The 14,745-nt window shown below is 49.5% G+C and overlaps 2 protein-coding genes across 2 annotated transcripts; one reads left to right on the forward strand and one right to left on the reverse strand.

Annotated features, from left to right (window-relative positions):
• Window positions 1-5,340, reverse strand: LOC113147012 (the record flags this gene model as incomplete). Its single annotated transcript, XM_026336077.1, has 7 exons — window positions 4,326-5,340; window positions 2,636-3,189; window positions 2,240-2,314; window positions 1,668-1,779; window positions 852-980; window positions 97-695; window positions 1-57 (listed from the first exon to the last, which is right to left on the reverse strand). Coding segments are annotated over exons 1-7 (2,541 nt in total), but the record flags the coding sequence as incomplete, so codon positions are not given.
• Window positions 5,341-13,224: 7,884 nt separating this feature from the next.
• On the forward strand, window positions 13,225-14,310 carry LOC34622807. The gene has a single exon (XM_022735949.1). The coding sequence runs from the start codon at window positions 13,225-13,227 to the stop codon at window positions 14,308-14,310; it is 1,086 nt and encodes a 361-aa protein (XP_022590785.1).
• The last annotated feature ends 435 nt before the right edge of the window (window positions 14,311-14,745 follow it).

Consider the following 14,745-nt stretch of genomic DNA (forward strand, 5'->3'; position numbering starts at 1 on the left):
AGCTGCCGTCTGCGCTTCTTCAGCTGCTGTCTGCGCTTCTTCAGCTGCCGTCTGCGCTTCTTCAGCTGCTGTCTGTTCTTTTGCTGCATCACTGACCATCTTGCTGCCGGGTGCCCCCTGCCTTTGTTTGCGGCGCTTCCCGGCTCGCTGCTGCTTAGGCTGCTGTGTCGGCTGCTGCTTTTGATGGTGTTGTTGTCGCAATTCAGTCTCCAGGTTCCCTAACTGCTTTCCCACGACAGCTTCCCTGAGGTTTGCCAGTAAAAAAGCTGTTCCCAATGTGGAGGAGCCTTCCTGCGAAGGCCCCTCCACATTATACAGGAGTGCACGGTGCAGCCATCTGCTGACGATACCTCCCGTCAGAAGAAGAGACAATGCGCATGGTTTCGTTTGGGGATGGCAATGGATAGGCTGAAGCTGCTCGTCACGCTGCCGCTCCTGCAGTTGCTGTTGCTTCTTCTTGCGCCGCTGCTCCAGCACTTGTCTAAACCTAGAGGTTCTTTCTTTTCTTGCATGCTCTGCTTCTTCCTGCAGCAACTGCAGTTGCTGCTGCTGCAAGTGCCGCTCTATCTCCCAAGGCGCCAGAGGCAGATGATCTCGTTGCTCCCTTGCAGCAGTCAAAGAGGTTTCCGCGTGCTCCGAATTAAAGAGTCGGAGGAACCGTGCCGTATTATCAGATCGCATGCAATACGCACACCCTGCGGCAGAAACCAAACCCTTAAACATCATGGGGGAAATTGTGTCGCATGAAGCCTGTTGTGACTACCTCCTCTCCCCACCAAACTTCATAAGCTCCTTAAAGTGGGTGCAGCCACATGTCCTTCTAAAGTGTTAGCACTCAGTCCCTGCTTTACCTCCTTCGTTAGGCTTAGTACCCCATACGCAACGAGAGGCAATCTCCTCTGGAGACACGCATTCTCCTTTGCGGATGCCTTCACCCAACAGGTTCCACGCTGACTGCTCTCCTGAATGCGAGCACACACCTACCGGCATCAACAGTGCGGACGCAAGGGCATGGATGTGCTACAGACCCTACCTAAACACTACTGTCAAGCATAAAAAGCTTCTACCTCAACAGTACCAAGAGCAGCACGTGGCTCAACAGTACCAAGAGCAGCATAAAGCTCAACAGTACCAAGAGCAGCATGTAGCTCAGCAGTACCGATAGCAGCACGTGGCTCAACAGTACCAAGAGCAGCACGTGGCTCAACAGTACCAAGAGCAGCATAAAGCTCAACAGTACCAAGAGCAGCATGTGGCTCAACAGTACCAAGAGCAGCTTCTACCTCAACAGTACCAAGAGCAGCATGTAGCTCAGCAGTACCAAGAGCAGCACGTGGCTCAACAGTACCGATAGCAGCTTCTACCTCAACAGTACCGATAGCAGCTTCTACCTCAACAGTACCGATAGCAGCTTCTACCTCAACAGTACCGATAGCAGCATGTAGCTCAGCAGTACCGATAGCAGCTTCTACCTCAACAGTACCGATAGCAGCATGTAGCTCAGCAGTACCGATAGCAGCTTCTACCTCAACAGTAGCAAGAGCAGCTTCTACCTCAACAGTACCAGAAGTAGCTTCTACCTCAACAGTAGCGATAGCAGCAAAAACAGGAAGTCTATCGGGGAGAAGCGCAACCGCATGAGCATCACAGAGCCGCCTTCTGTATACCTTGATTCCACTGAGCTGACCACAGCTGTTTACATTCCCTCCACAGTAAAAACCACTGTGTCCTCCTTTGCTTAATGACAGCGAGGCCCCTCTCCTCGCGCTGCAACTCTGCCTGAGTCGAATGCAACACGTTCAGACGGGCAAAACGACAACGTGTGTGGAGGATTTTCGGTATCTCTTGAGCGCCACTTTACTTCCCTAACGCAAACAATTACACGCCAACAACCCTGCCCCCGTTTGGCAGGCAGGTCTATGCAGGCACTGATCATTGAAGGAACGGGAGTCAGCTAGTCACATCGAGTTTCAAACACCCATGGATACACGTATTTTACACATAGAAAAGCACACAAACAAACACATGTAGGCACATCCATCCATATATATATATATATGCATATATATATATATGCATATATATATATGCGCATGCGTAGATACATGTATACATATAGGTGTCAGGCCAGCATACCTCGTTATATCTGCATTGACGTATACATATATATATGCAGCGTGTATGAATTCTTGATTAAGTTTGCTTTAGCATGTATTTGACTGTACGCATAGCTCCTTACAAGAACTTCGGCGACATCTCTGGCAAGCTGCATGTTGGACTCAGCGTGAAGACGAAATTGCCTGTCTTCAAGTGCCTGCAGTAAACGCAGAAAGAAATATTCTGCGGTGTTGCTCCATTTTATTTTTGCTCTCTGCCTTTTTGGTTGGGTGTCTACAGCAGGAAGCTTATTTGGGGGCAGGCCTTTGTTCAGGAGGCACCCCTTCAGAAGCAGGCAGTCGCGTAGTCATAGAATCCTCGGTAGTACAAAGCAACCATGACAAGTACGTGGGTGTATATATAGATATATATATATAGCGGCTCCACGCCTGCATGGTGGCGAAACGTCTGCATGATCGCGCGGAGTTGCGGGAACCACGCCTTTTTCTCTCTCTCTCTCTCCTTTGACTGCGCACACCTTAAGTAGGACCACGAGGTAGTGCAGGAAGAGCTCATTGTCTGGTTTCGCGAGAATCTGACTTCTCAGCTCGTTGAGCTGGAGAGTAAGCGGCAGTGCTGGGGCAGCAGCAAAGAGCGCCAGACCGTTGACTCCCCGAGGATCTGTCGCCTGCTCTTGAAGGCAGAGGTGCAGCAGCGACAACAAGGCTTTCGGATACACCGAAAGAATGAACAGCCACTCCCCCCTGCCTGTTGCAGCACTGCGTTGCGTGCCGTCTGCCGCTGCTGCTGCTGCAGTCGCAGTTGCAGGCGCTGCAGAGATTGCCTGCATGAGGGCTCTCAGCACCGATACGGCCAAAAGGCCTCCTCTGCTGCATGCAATTGCGATCAAAGGCGCAAGTGCGCGCAGAAGGCGGGTGCTGCTGCAGAGAGCAGCGGCTGCAGCCGCAGTAAACTCGGAGGCTGCAAGCGACACAAGCATGTGCAGTGCTGCTACAGCTCTGCACAGTCGGCGCTCCTTCTTTTTGTCTCGATATCCGAAGCAGTTGCCGGCAGCTGTAAGGGCTGCAGGACCTACACCAACAACCCCACCATTACAGCGCAGAAAACACCATAAAGTAGACGTCCTGCAGCAGGCGATGGTAGTGATGATGCGCATCTTCGTCGAAAAAAAGAGGGAGGGAAGAACGCGCTTGTGCTGCTGCCTTCCTGCCCCTGCCTCGCTTCCCCAGTCAACTCGTACAAGGAGCAATCCAGAGAGAGAGAGATAGAGATAGAGTAGATACAGATAGAGATAGAGTAAATACAGATACAGACAGAGATAGAGTAGATAGAGATAGATACAGATAGAGAGAGAGATAGAGATAGATAGAGATAGAGTAGATACAGATAGAGAGAGAGATAGAGTAGATACAGATAGAGAGAGAGAGTAGATACAGATAGAGATAGATACAGATAGAGAGATATATAGATATATAATATACATAAAAGGATGCACGCAGAAACGCAACAGCCACATCCGGGGCGGTCGCTGTAGCATTAGCGCATTCAATGGCTGCAGTCGAGAGGGGTGGCTACCAACCCCCTGCCAGATGCAGGGAGGTGTGTGCCTGCGCCTTTGAGAGGAAATATACTGCAAAATCCTTAGGCCCCTCTCAGAGTCGCTAAAGCAACGGCAGTAGAACGCAAGTCACTCCGGGAGAAGTGGACAGAGAGACAGACAGAGAGACAGGCAGACAGACAGAGAAACAGACAGACAGAGAGACAGGCAGACAGACAGAGAAACAGACAGACAGAGAAACAGACAGAGAGACAGACAGACAGAGAGACAGACAGAGAAACAGACAGACAGAGAGACAAACAGACAGACAGACAGACAGACAGACAGACAGACAGATAACACAGTAGGGCTGAGGAGCAGCGACAGAGAGAGAGAGAGAGAGAGAAAGACAGAGAGAGACAGAGAGAGAGCGAGACGCATCACGAAGCAAGCGCAGCAGAAATCCTCACAAGCATGCTTCAACAGGACTAAAGTTTTCTCCCCCCTGCGTCTGACACACAGGCTGATCGATTTCCGAAGCAGCAGCACCGAGGATAGGAAAGCGCCAAGAATATCGGAAGCATGAAAAAAAGGGGAGAGGGTGGTCAAGTAGACAGCAGCACACGAAGACTTCTTGACGATTTGTGTAAAGTAGCTCAGCTCAGCGCACTCTTGCCGTTGAAGGAAGACTTGAAGTAGTTCTCTCGCAAAGCGTCTGCTTCTTCTTCCGTTGCATAAACAAGCCGTCCAAGCTCCTGCTGCTGCCGCAGTCGTTCTCCCTGAGTTGCCGAATGCTCCTCTTGCTGCTCCTGTGCTGCTGCTGCTGCGTCTGCCGCAACAGCCGCTGCCAAGGCGGAGCTTTCGTCGGCAGCAAGAGAACGCAGATCCTCCAAAGCCAGAAACGCTCCAGCTATCCAGTCTGGCTGTTGCAGCAGCAGCAGCGACAGGTACAGCTGTTGCTGCTGCGCTGCGAACATGATCCCCACCTCTGTAACGTGGTCACTGTGTTGCTGCTGCTGCCGCTGCTGCTGTTGCTGAGTGCAGATGGCGCGGCTTGCGCCGTCGCCATCTGCAGCAGCAGCGCTCTCTCCTGCTGCTGCTGCTGCTGCTGCTGCTGCTGCTGCTGCTGCAGGAGGCCGAAGGGCTTCTTGCAGCAAAGACACCCATGCAGCTTCATGCCACTGCGCACCGGCAACGACGGAGACGTTTTGGCAGTGGAATCCTGCTGCTTGCTGCGTCTGCTGCTGCTGCTGCTCCTGCTGCTGCTGCATCTGCTGTCTCTGCAGCTCCTCCATGGCTGGGGAGGATATGTAGTGCATGAAGTGCAAGAGCAAATCCTGAGAATCCACTTTTCTACTCCGTCGCTTCCGTTCGGCTGCCACGCTCTTAAGACCTTCAATGAGCGCCTTAAAGAGGGCAGGTGTGGCATCACTGTTGCGCGTGCAGGAGCTTGTGCTTTCGGAGGCACCACTTGGAGAGCTTGTCATGGGTGGTTCGCTACCGCTTCTGCTGCGTGCTTGAGCCGAGTCGCTGACGCTCTGTCTGCCGCCGCTGGCAAGTGGTGGGGAAGCTGTAGCAGCTGCCTGTTCTGCAGCGGCAATCGCTGCCGCTCCAGCGGAAGCGGCAGACCGCTCGTGTTTGGTATCCTCCGATCTGTTTCGAGCTGCTCTTTTCTTGCGAGCCATTTCGGTAGGAGAGTACGTTCAAAACTCGACAGCCTTGAAAAAATGACTAAAACGGACGAAATACGTGAGGGGGACTGCAGCAGGAGGCTCACACACCTCTCTCTTTCCCACTGACTGCTACCGCGCCGAGCTTCAGCCGGATGGATTTTTTAAACGGTGTCGCGGACGAAGGAAGACAGAAAAAAAGGCATTTAGGCAAAGGGTTTGAGAGTTCACGCGCGGCGCGAGGCATTCATTTGGGCTCCTACTGCTCTGCTTCGCCCCAGCGATTTACGGAGTTGGCGTTTTGCAACGCAGTGTCACGATCGTCTACGTAAAAAAGGCCTCTCTGAGGTGTTAAGACCAGATGAAGAGCGCACAAGCCGTCGACGTGCGTGGTTTTGGTCGGGGATTTAAAGGTCTCACCGATTCCAAGTAGAGCATGCGGTTCGATACTCACCCCAAACCCTCTAGACAGAATCAGAGGTTTTAGCACCACGGCGCATCGCCATTGCTGTATTACCTTAAGCAAATTGAAAACGTCGTTTCGCTCTACGGCGTCGCTTTGTTCCCCCCTGCAGTTATGGAGGGCTAAAAATCTACCTATGCCTTGGGGTTGGGGTGTGTTCAAACGGTACGTACTAGGGTCAAGGCTACAATTTGCGACTTGCGCCTCACAAGTCATACAATTTAATTACTTTTACTCTTTTCTTACATTCCATGAATTTCAGAGACTGTTATTTTGGTTTGAGACGTATTCGCTGTCGCTTTCAGGTTTTCTCAGAGCACGTGATGTCAGCAGACACACACAACAGGGACTGGCGGTGGGGCTGAAGGAAATGGGGCATCGTATCTGGATGAACAACTTATAAATCCCCTATATATATTTTTGCGGCGAGTAGTTAAAGGAAACAAAGTTTTTGGTAGCTACTACGCGAAGATGCCGCCAACAAAAGCTATTTGGAGGGGCTGTTTCTGCAAGCTGGCATCTCGCCGTCTCGCTGCCCCTAGCAGCTATGTACTGCGATAAAATATACCCCTAGCGCGGTGCTCTAGTGTACACTGAGGCCAAACGTTTGTAATATTTCTACGTAAGTGCCAGCAGACACTTCATGCAATCTCACCACTGAAACAGGTGGGGGGTCGAGTGTGTTGCCCTGTGATCTGACACCACAAGGGTACACAGACGTCAGCGCGTCTGAGGGGAGAGGAAGAACAAGGATGCAAGTTGCAGTAATGTGAAGAAAAGCATGTGATGTGTGGCGGGCTTCATTACGCTTCTACAATTCCTACCACGCAGTCATAGTTCACCAAGCATCCGTCAGATCCGAGGGTCCATTCCCCCTCAGTCCACCCTTTGCTTCCTTGTCCTTCTCTGTGCAGCTCCTTTTCTGTGTCTTTCCGCTGATCTATCTTGTCTATCCGCCTATCTCGTTTAGTGCAGAGTACTCTTACCTCAATACGAGGAGAGACAGTGAAATGTGTATGCATGCTTCATATTATGTGCAACTAGATGTGAGTGCATCCTGGGGTGCTTGAAAGGTACAGCCACGAGCTCCCTAGCGGCCTCTCTTCCCTCATGGTGGGACCTTGAGAAGCGCGTGCAGAAGAAGGCAGGAGCTCTTTTGTTAAGACGCTCAAAATAATTTTTCCTACTTTAACATCAAGTTAAGTTTCTGTCCAAGGCATCCTTGGAGGGAACGTAACACCCTTGCATTTTCTCGGGTCAAGTTAGGACTGCTGTGCAATAACGAAGGTCCACGAATACACAAATCAACTAGTAAATCCTTCACTGATTTTTTATCGATACCAGGCTAGTAGCACGTGCTCAAGTGTAGCTCAGGCTGCTACATTTTCCCGAAAAAATGCAGTGACTGCAGGGCTGGCTGAAGACCGTGTTTTTTTGTCGTTAAATTTTCCATGCACACTCGAAGAGGTTTAGCTGACCAAAAAACACTGGTGCGGCCCTAACGATGGGTAAGATTCGATCCGCCCTTCACCCTGCTGGAGATGCATGTTGCTTTGTACTCCCCAAACAAAAAAAGCAAGTACTTCTTTCAATCCATATGAGGGTGAAACGCATTTTTGGTAGGTTTACTAATCTAGAGAAAGTTGCTTGCCTGCAGGGAGAAACTACGGTTTATGTCTGCATACACCTTGTCTCGATCCATGCGGAGACCAGCTTATCAGCAAGCTAAAAAGCTGACGCAGAGGCAGCTACTAGTAGATGGGTATCGGAAAGAGAATTTGACTTGTAAAAGCCGCAAGGTAGACGAGCAGCTGCCGTATAAGTGTTTTACGTGGCTCTACCTGAAGCATTACTTCAGGTGGTCGCAGGCTGGGCAGCGACTCAGAACAGCGATTCAACAACAAACTAGTGGGGCCTTTACCATGATGGACTCCTTCAGGAACAGTTGAGCGCGACCTCTGCCCCGTTGACTGGAAAGGAAGAGCCATCTTTGTAGCTGTTATCTGTGTATGTCGGGGCCGTGTTGGCCCGCTTTATCCGGCAGTCAAAAGGAACGCGAAAAAATATAAGGAGGGAACGGCTTGAGAACCCCTGATGTCTTACCAACAACGCACCTACTTCTACTGTGGAAAACTGAAATCCTACACTCCTGAACTGCAAGCGCATGCAAGCAGTCAAAGAACTTGGGCAACTGGACTGAACCAGCGAAATCAGGGTGCTTGGAGAGCAAAGAAAGCGCGTTAGGGAAATGTTTACGCAGGCTGTGGCGCAGCGAAGAAGGCCACACAGAACAGAACAACAGTTGGACGCCCACCATGGTTCAATTCTGCGCCAATCCAGATTCCCAACATTGGCCAGAAATCAGTAACGCTGCTTAACACTGGGTGTGGGAATGTGTTTATCCGAGGAGACGATACAGAGGTGTAACATGCCTGTTCACTCCTTAGCGCAGTTCCTAAGAGTCAGGTTTGTTGAAGGGAACTAGGGGGCAAAGACAGGCACGCATCCAGCATTACTGTCATTTCATATAGGATTTTTGTCCTGTCAGCATTCTCCGTGGCTTCTATTTTCGCCCCATGCGGTAATCCTAGGAATACCGTGGGTGACCCAATGGGATGCGCGCATTCTGCGACAGCTGTGCGCGGTCGAGGTTAGTCCGCCAGGAAGCGTTAGGAGGAAGCAGGACCAAGTTTCCTCAATAGCACTTTTCTCTGCTATGCTAGGCGGCTTTGAATCGGTGCCTCAACAAGGCGAGGCAAGGTTTTAATGCGGGCGGCTCAGCAACGCAGTAAGTGAAGACAGTTCTAGTACTGCATTTCGTCTAAATGGCTCTGAGGCCGGCTTATGCTAGAAAATTTTGATTGGACTCTCAGCTAAGAGGCAGCAGGACTAAAGATTTATCAAGGAGCTCGCGGAGATGCTAAATATAACATCTTGTAAGCAAGTTGGCCGCTTGCTGGTCGTCCACCGCATCATGCTAAGCTAACCCGTGAGTCAGTCCCAAGCTATGTTCCGTGCCTGAAAGTTCCCACAACAGGCGGACGAGATTGAGCGGTAGACAGATGATTTGTTGAACTAAATTACATTGCAAAAATCAACCAGCGCTTTTCGACAAAACTCGGCGTTGGTGACGAAAGGACGGATGTGGCGCACGTGTATTACCGCGAAGGCCTCTAGCAAGGCCATTGTGAGAAGGAAGTTTCCGATGCTTTCTATTGGCACACTGCTTGCCTGGTTTGCACCAATCAGCAATCTGCCTGGCATTGGACTTTGCAGACGCCTACTCGAAGAATTGTATCCACCCTGATGACAGGCACAGACAATGTTCCACACTCGCACTCGCAAGTTCAAGTATGCCATATGCTGTTTGGAATCGGCGTTGCCCCAGCTAACTGAAACAGCGAGTTACTTGGGAACTCAATGAATCTGTAAAGGTGGCCAAACGCTTGTTGGCATGAGCAAACTCGTGTTCTTCAGCCAAAACGTCTAAGACCACCTCCAGAAACATACGGCGTGCGCTTCAGGTGCTTCCAGATCAGCGGCGGTATGTGAAACCAAACGCACATTTTGAAAGTTCATCTTCGGTCTCGTAGTATAGCTGCAGGTATTGAGCCGGCTCCCGCAAAAATCAAAGCAATCAAGGTGTGGCACATACCTTTGAGCAACAGTAGGCACGTCGAGAAGTTTTGTGCACTTGGGTCATCGAAGTACAAGCTCATTCTTGGACCAGCACAGATTGCTATTCCTATGACTGCTCCGATTGAGTGTAATTTGTCTGTGGCTTTGATAGAAAAAGCTGCTGTTGCTGCGAGACCGTTTACTGGGCACCTTACAACGCTTCCAGTGCATGCGCCACCCAATAGCAAGGGTACCTTCTCTTCAACAAGCGATACAAGTGATGTGGCGATGGGTGCATATCCCTCGCAATGAATCCGCCAACATATTGCTTGTTAATTTCAATACTTCAACAATATCAGACAGCGGTATCCAATGCGGGCATAGGAATTTTATGGGGATTAGTGAGCTGTGAAAAATGGGAGAACCACTTCTGTGGGGGGCACTTTACTGTCCATACGGATCATCAATCTTTGAGCAGCGAGTTTTCAAGGCTTTGATAATCATGGATTCGTTCACTGGCTTAGGCATCTCCTGCTGAACAGCTTCATAGTGAAGCACAGTAATGGCCTTACCAACGTGGTTGCCAACGCGCCCCCGCAAGGGGAATTGCTGTGCACAGTGCGATTGCTCTTTTCTGTAGCCATCCACCATTTCTGTCGACATTGCCTGCGGCTTTTGTTCACCCACGCATCCAATACTATTGCCAAAACACACATTCTAGAATCGATGAAGCATTACCGCATTGAGGATGGTTTGCTGTGGGTCTAAACACAGCTGGATCTCTGTCGCTTGTACATTTCGACTTTACCCTTCAATGCTGTTTTCTGAAAGCAGATGACCATGCTTCCTGAAGCCACAGTGGTATTCACACTAAAGTTGACGAACTTCCACCGTCCCTCTAGTGGCTTGGGATTTGCGTGCGGCAGAAAATTTGCACTGTCACGCCAGTTGCCAGCAGCTAAGTCGCACCTTTATACTAAACTTGGCCCCTTGCAAGGTCTTTCGGTAATTAAATGACCGGACTGCTCTGAGCACGCACTGCATTGTCAAACTGATGATGTCAAGGGTTAGGCAGGATAGTATCTACGTCGGTCTTGACGGATTCAGTAAATAAACCCATTTCATTCCTTGATGCAGCTGTGTCACAGCTCAGGAAGTTGCTCAACAAATCTTGAACAATATCGTCAATGTTCACAAATTTCCCAGGTGTATTATTACGGATAGATATCCGAAGTTGTTCAGTGTGTTCTGACATGCCTTCATGACCCGCCTAGGCACTGACCATTGTGTAACCATTGCGAACCACCGTGACGCAGATGGAGAGGCGGTGTGCATAGATAGCACTCTTCTGTAGCGTTTGGCACTCTATATTTGCGGAAATCAATTATTTTGCTGGAATTTCTTCCCTGTGCTTCGCGAATTTTCCTAAAGCTTTGCCCCACCTGTGGTATACACCAAGGAGCCTCTCTCCAGTCTTGGCCTGGACCTCGTGGTCTGGGGCTTTCACCTCGCTGAGCAGCGAAGAGGCTCAAAAAATAGCGGGCTTTTGTACGCTAATATATCCGCAAAGATTGAGAGAGACAGACACGCTTCTATGATTAAAGGGGTGGTGGGCTTTGCCTCTAGCCAGGAAACTTCTCTGGTAGCTCGACGGGCATTGCTAGGTTTGCGGTCAGGCGGCTGGAAAAATTTGCGATTCGCTTGAAAAAGGAGATCCTTTTCACACCATCAATCTCCAGTAAAACTGGAATCGGCAAAGAGCTATCAATACTGGCCTCCTGAAGGTTTTAATACGCCTCCAATTATTCACCGACTTTGGCACGCAGGAAAATCACCGGTACGGAGCCGGAGGATCCACAGGGGGCCGTGAAAGGACCAGATTCTAAGCCTATCGAGCGCTGAATACCGACTTTACAAGAATCTCTCGTGAATTTATAGTGGGGAGTGCGTGCCGATGCCAGTGGTCGACGCAGGAGCAGATGCGGGCGGCCTTGCTTGCGGGAGAAAATGAGACTCGGTTTTGTTCACATCACTAGTTGCCATAGATGCTATTCCCTGCGCCCTTTGATGTTACTTGCCAGCGCATTATCGGCCTGAAATATCTAGTTCCACCTATGGGTATTGCTCTAAGAATTCTCCAATACTTATTGTTCAGGCATTGTATGTACTGAGGCTCTCAGGTATGTTGCCTCTACATTGGTCCTGGCGGCTCTCTTGTGGCCAGTATATGAACTATGCTGCCTGCCCCAGTTTACTTACATACTAAGTTGCTCCATACGGTGGTGAGGCACTGCTAACATAGTGTGCACTCTGGTTCCCGTTACCGATTGTATTTGCTTGCTAATACCTTTCAGTGTATGGACGAGGGCGAGCTGTCATGCCGCCGCGGTGGTGTTCCTTTGGGCCCTTGCTCGTTGTTGGTGAGTGTGTGCGGTTTTTCCTTTGACTTCTGCTCAGCGATTGATGGACAAATTGGCGTTTTTCGTATGCTATTCTTCTTGCGTTTTCCCTAACTTGCAGTGTGAGGATGGGGCGAAAATTCTTCGCCGTCACGCATATAAGTGGTATCCGAATACAGACACACAAAACTAGGGTGTGTGCTTCAAGTGGAAGGGAAGCTGCACCTGGCTATGCAATACTTCAACGATATCTGCTAAAGAACGTATATTTATGTAAGTACTGGTCAGGAATTGACTAATTGAATTGTCTATTCGCTTTTTTTTACTGGTGTTGGCCCTCTACAAGAGGGCGCAGTTTTGTGTTCGTGTGCATAAGATACTATGTGGAACTAGCTGTCAATGGATGGAGTACTTTGAGAGTGCAGGGATGACCACCGTAGTTGTCCCTCTTCCCTTATCTGATAGGGAAACCTATGCGGTGGTGGCAGACTAGGAGAACAGCCCTTCTAAAAACACGGAAAAGGTTTCTGTGGTGTTGTTTACTGATTCAGGCATTGAGTGTTTTCCTAAGGAGACATTGAGAGGGATCTACACTGAGGTGGCTCGTTTTAGCTGGGCGCCCGCAGCACTGCTTCGTATTGTATCGAGGCAATGCTACATTGAAATGAATAAGACATGCGAGTTAGCAATACATTGCGTAAACTCAATTCCTTATTATTCCTTAATATAATTGTTACAGTAGAAAGTGCATATACACTGCAGCTTATCCCGCTGCACCGGAACTTCATCGCTCACTGCCGTTTAATCCACAGTAGCTATGGGAGGCAAATGCATCTTAGAAAGCGAAAATTTTTGGTGTTAAGCTGCGTAAATGGCCATACTTGTACGTACCCCATCGTTTCTCGACAGGTTTTTTTGTTGGAGAACGTTGGTTGAGACGTAGACCAGCTTCATGGAGCACTTCGGCATCCTCCAAGTGTTGTTCTGCACTACAGCAGGAAGAATAATGTGCTTGAAAGAAAAAGACATTTGGAATTGTTTGTGTTGATAGAAAATTTTCTTTTATGTTGCTCATTCGGTCTTTCAAATACTCAGCTCCGTTTTACTCTAAATGACCACCGAGGCGGAGGCGGTGAGGGACACCGAGACGACACCACGGAACCGGACGCAGCTCGAATCCTGTGACCGTTTGAGTTCCAGTAGTTTTTTTGAAGCGTTTTAAAAACTACGTGTGGCAAAGCGTATGCAATTTTCTGCTACATAGAGGGCAGAATCAGCCGCTCCCTCTTGGCTCCTCGCTTCTTCCGAGAGGGCCTTGCTTTCTTTCCCAATCCCAGCATCTCTCCAGCAGCATTGTCGCTTCCAAGTGTCTGAGCCCTTGTTTTGTACTTTTTCTACACATTCAGCATTCTAGGGAAAATGGGGCGAGGAAAGGGATTGTGCAGCAAAGTTGGAGGCCACGAGAATCCGGCCGTTGCGGCTTGGGCAATATCCGCATGCCTCTTGGCTGTAATATCGACGACATGCTTTCTTCTCGCAGAGACCATGCAGTTAAAGAAAGTGCTGGTCCCAGGCTCTTCTCTAAATGAGTTCGGGGACGTGATGTTCGTCTCCTACGCGAGCTTCAATGGTTTGGGGGCTATGCACGCTGTTCTTTGTATTCTCTCGGTAATTGTTGTAGTCTTGGGCTATTTCTTCCTTCCCCAGTTCCTGTGCGCGGCATGCCCGCTATTGCTTATCAACAAACTGGCCTGTCTGATCACGTGCTGCTTTGGAGGATACATGTTGAACGCAGCATATAAACACAAACAACTTCAGCTGGACTTTGTACGCTACGGGGGAGTCATGCCCACTGCGGACTTTTCTACCAGCTTCGTAATGTCGTGCTGCCCCTTGATCCTTCTCCTCTCAGTGGCGGCCCTCGCGTGTCTGATATGCCTTTCGAGAGCAGCAACAATAGACGAAGACGGCACAATGGTGGATGTGATGCTGCATCTGCCTGTAATAGCAGGCTGCGTGACAATGGCCGGAATTATGATACTTCCCACCCGCATACCTTTCTGCGTAGTGATGGGCTCACTTTGGTTAGTTGCTGCAGTCATTGCTGCTGCGCTTATTGGGTTCCAGAAATGGGGAGGATTGACCAGCAAGTTTTTTACCCTCGCTCTGGCCGTTTTCTACCTCATCCTTGTGGTCATGTCGGCAATATGCGTCATAGCTCAGGGTGTCCTTTTCGTGCGTGGGAGACAACAGGTGATCAACTACCGCAGAACAGAGAATGCCCATCGCAAAACATTTTTCAAGGATCTGAGCGACCAAGATTTCAACTATTACAAGTATTTCATGCTTCATCATGAGGGAGAGATTTGCCTTGCCGGGATTGTAATTAGTGCCCTTCTCTTCGTCTACAGTGTCATGGGATTCGGCTTCTGCATTCGAGCTTTCTTGGGGGGATCAAATGCCATCACAAGAGGGAATTCCAACACCTCAAGCGGCAAAGAGTAAAAAAATGGATCTTCATCCAAAACCGTTATTCAATGCTTTGACGAAGTCAGTATGGAGATAACCGCTGGAGGTAGCTTTGATCGCGTGTACCTGCCGATTCGGGAGCGGGTGAGGAGTCTTGACACGGTCACACATCTCCTTTTTCCTCTTTGTCGGACTGTGGTTCGAGGGAGTGATACGTAGTCAACAAATGAGATTTCCAACGGTCTCATTGGATGCGGCTGTTGTTGCTGGTGAAGTGACGAACACAAGGTACGTGATTAGCAACAAGTACCGGGTTACAAGTAACAGCGCCGATTTATTCATATACTCCAGTGTTATTTCAATGAATTAAGCTAGTGGCATTTGCACTAATAGTAATAATCGTATAGAATGATCTTATTTAAATCGCTGTCTCATATTGGCAGTCAACCATTTTGGCTCCATTTGAGCCTG

The sequence above is a fragment of the Cyclospora cayetanensis genome, unplaced genomic scaffold, assembly GCF_002999335.1.
Source record: "Cyclospora cayetanensis isolate NF1_C8 unplaced genomic scaffold, CcayRef3 CcayRef3_contig_91, whole genome shotgun sequence".
Lineage (NCBI taxonomy): Eukaryota > Apicomplexa > Conoidasida > Eucoccidiorida > Eimeriidae > Cyclospora > Cyclospora cayetanensis.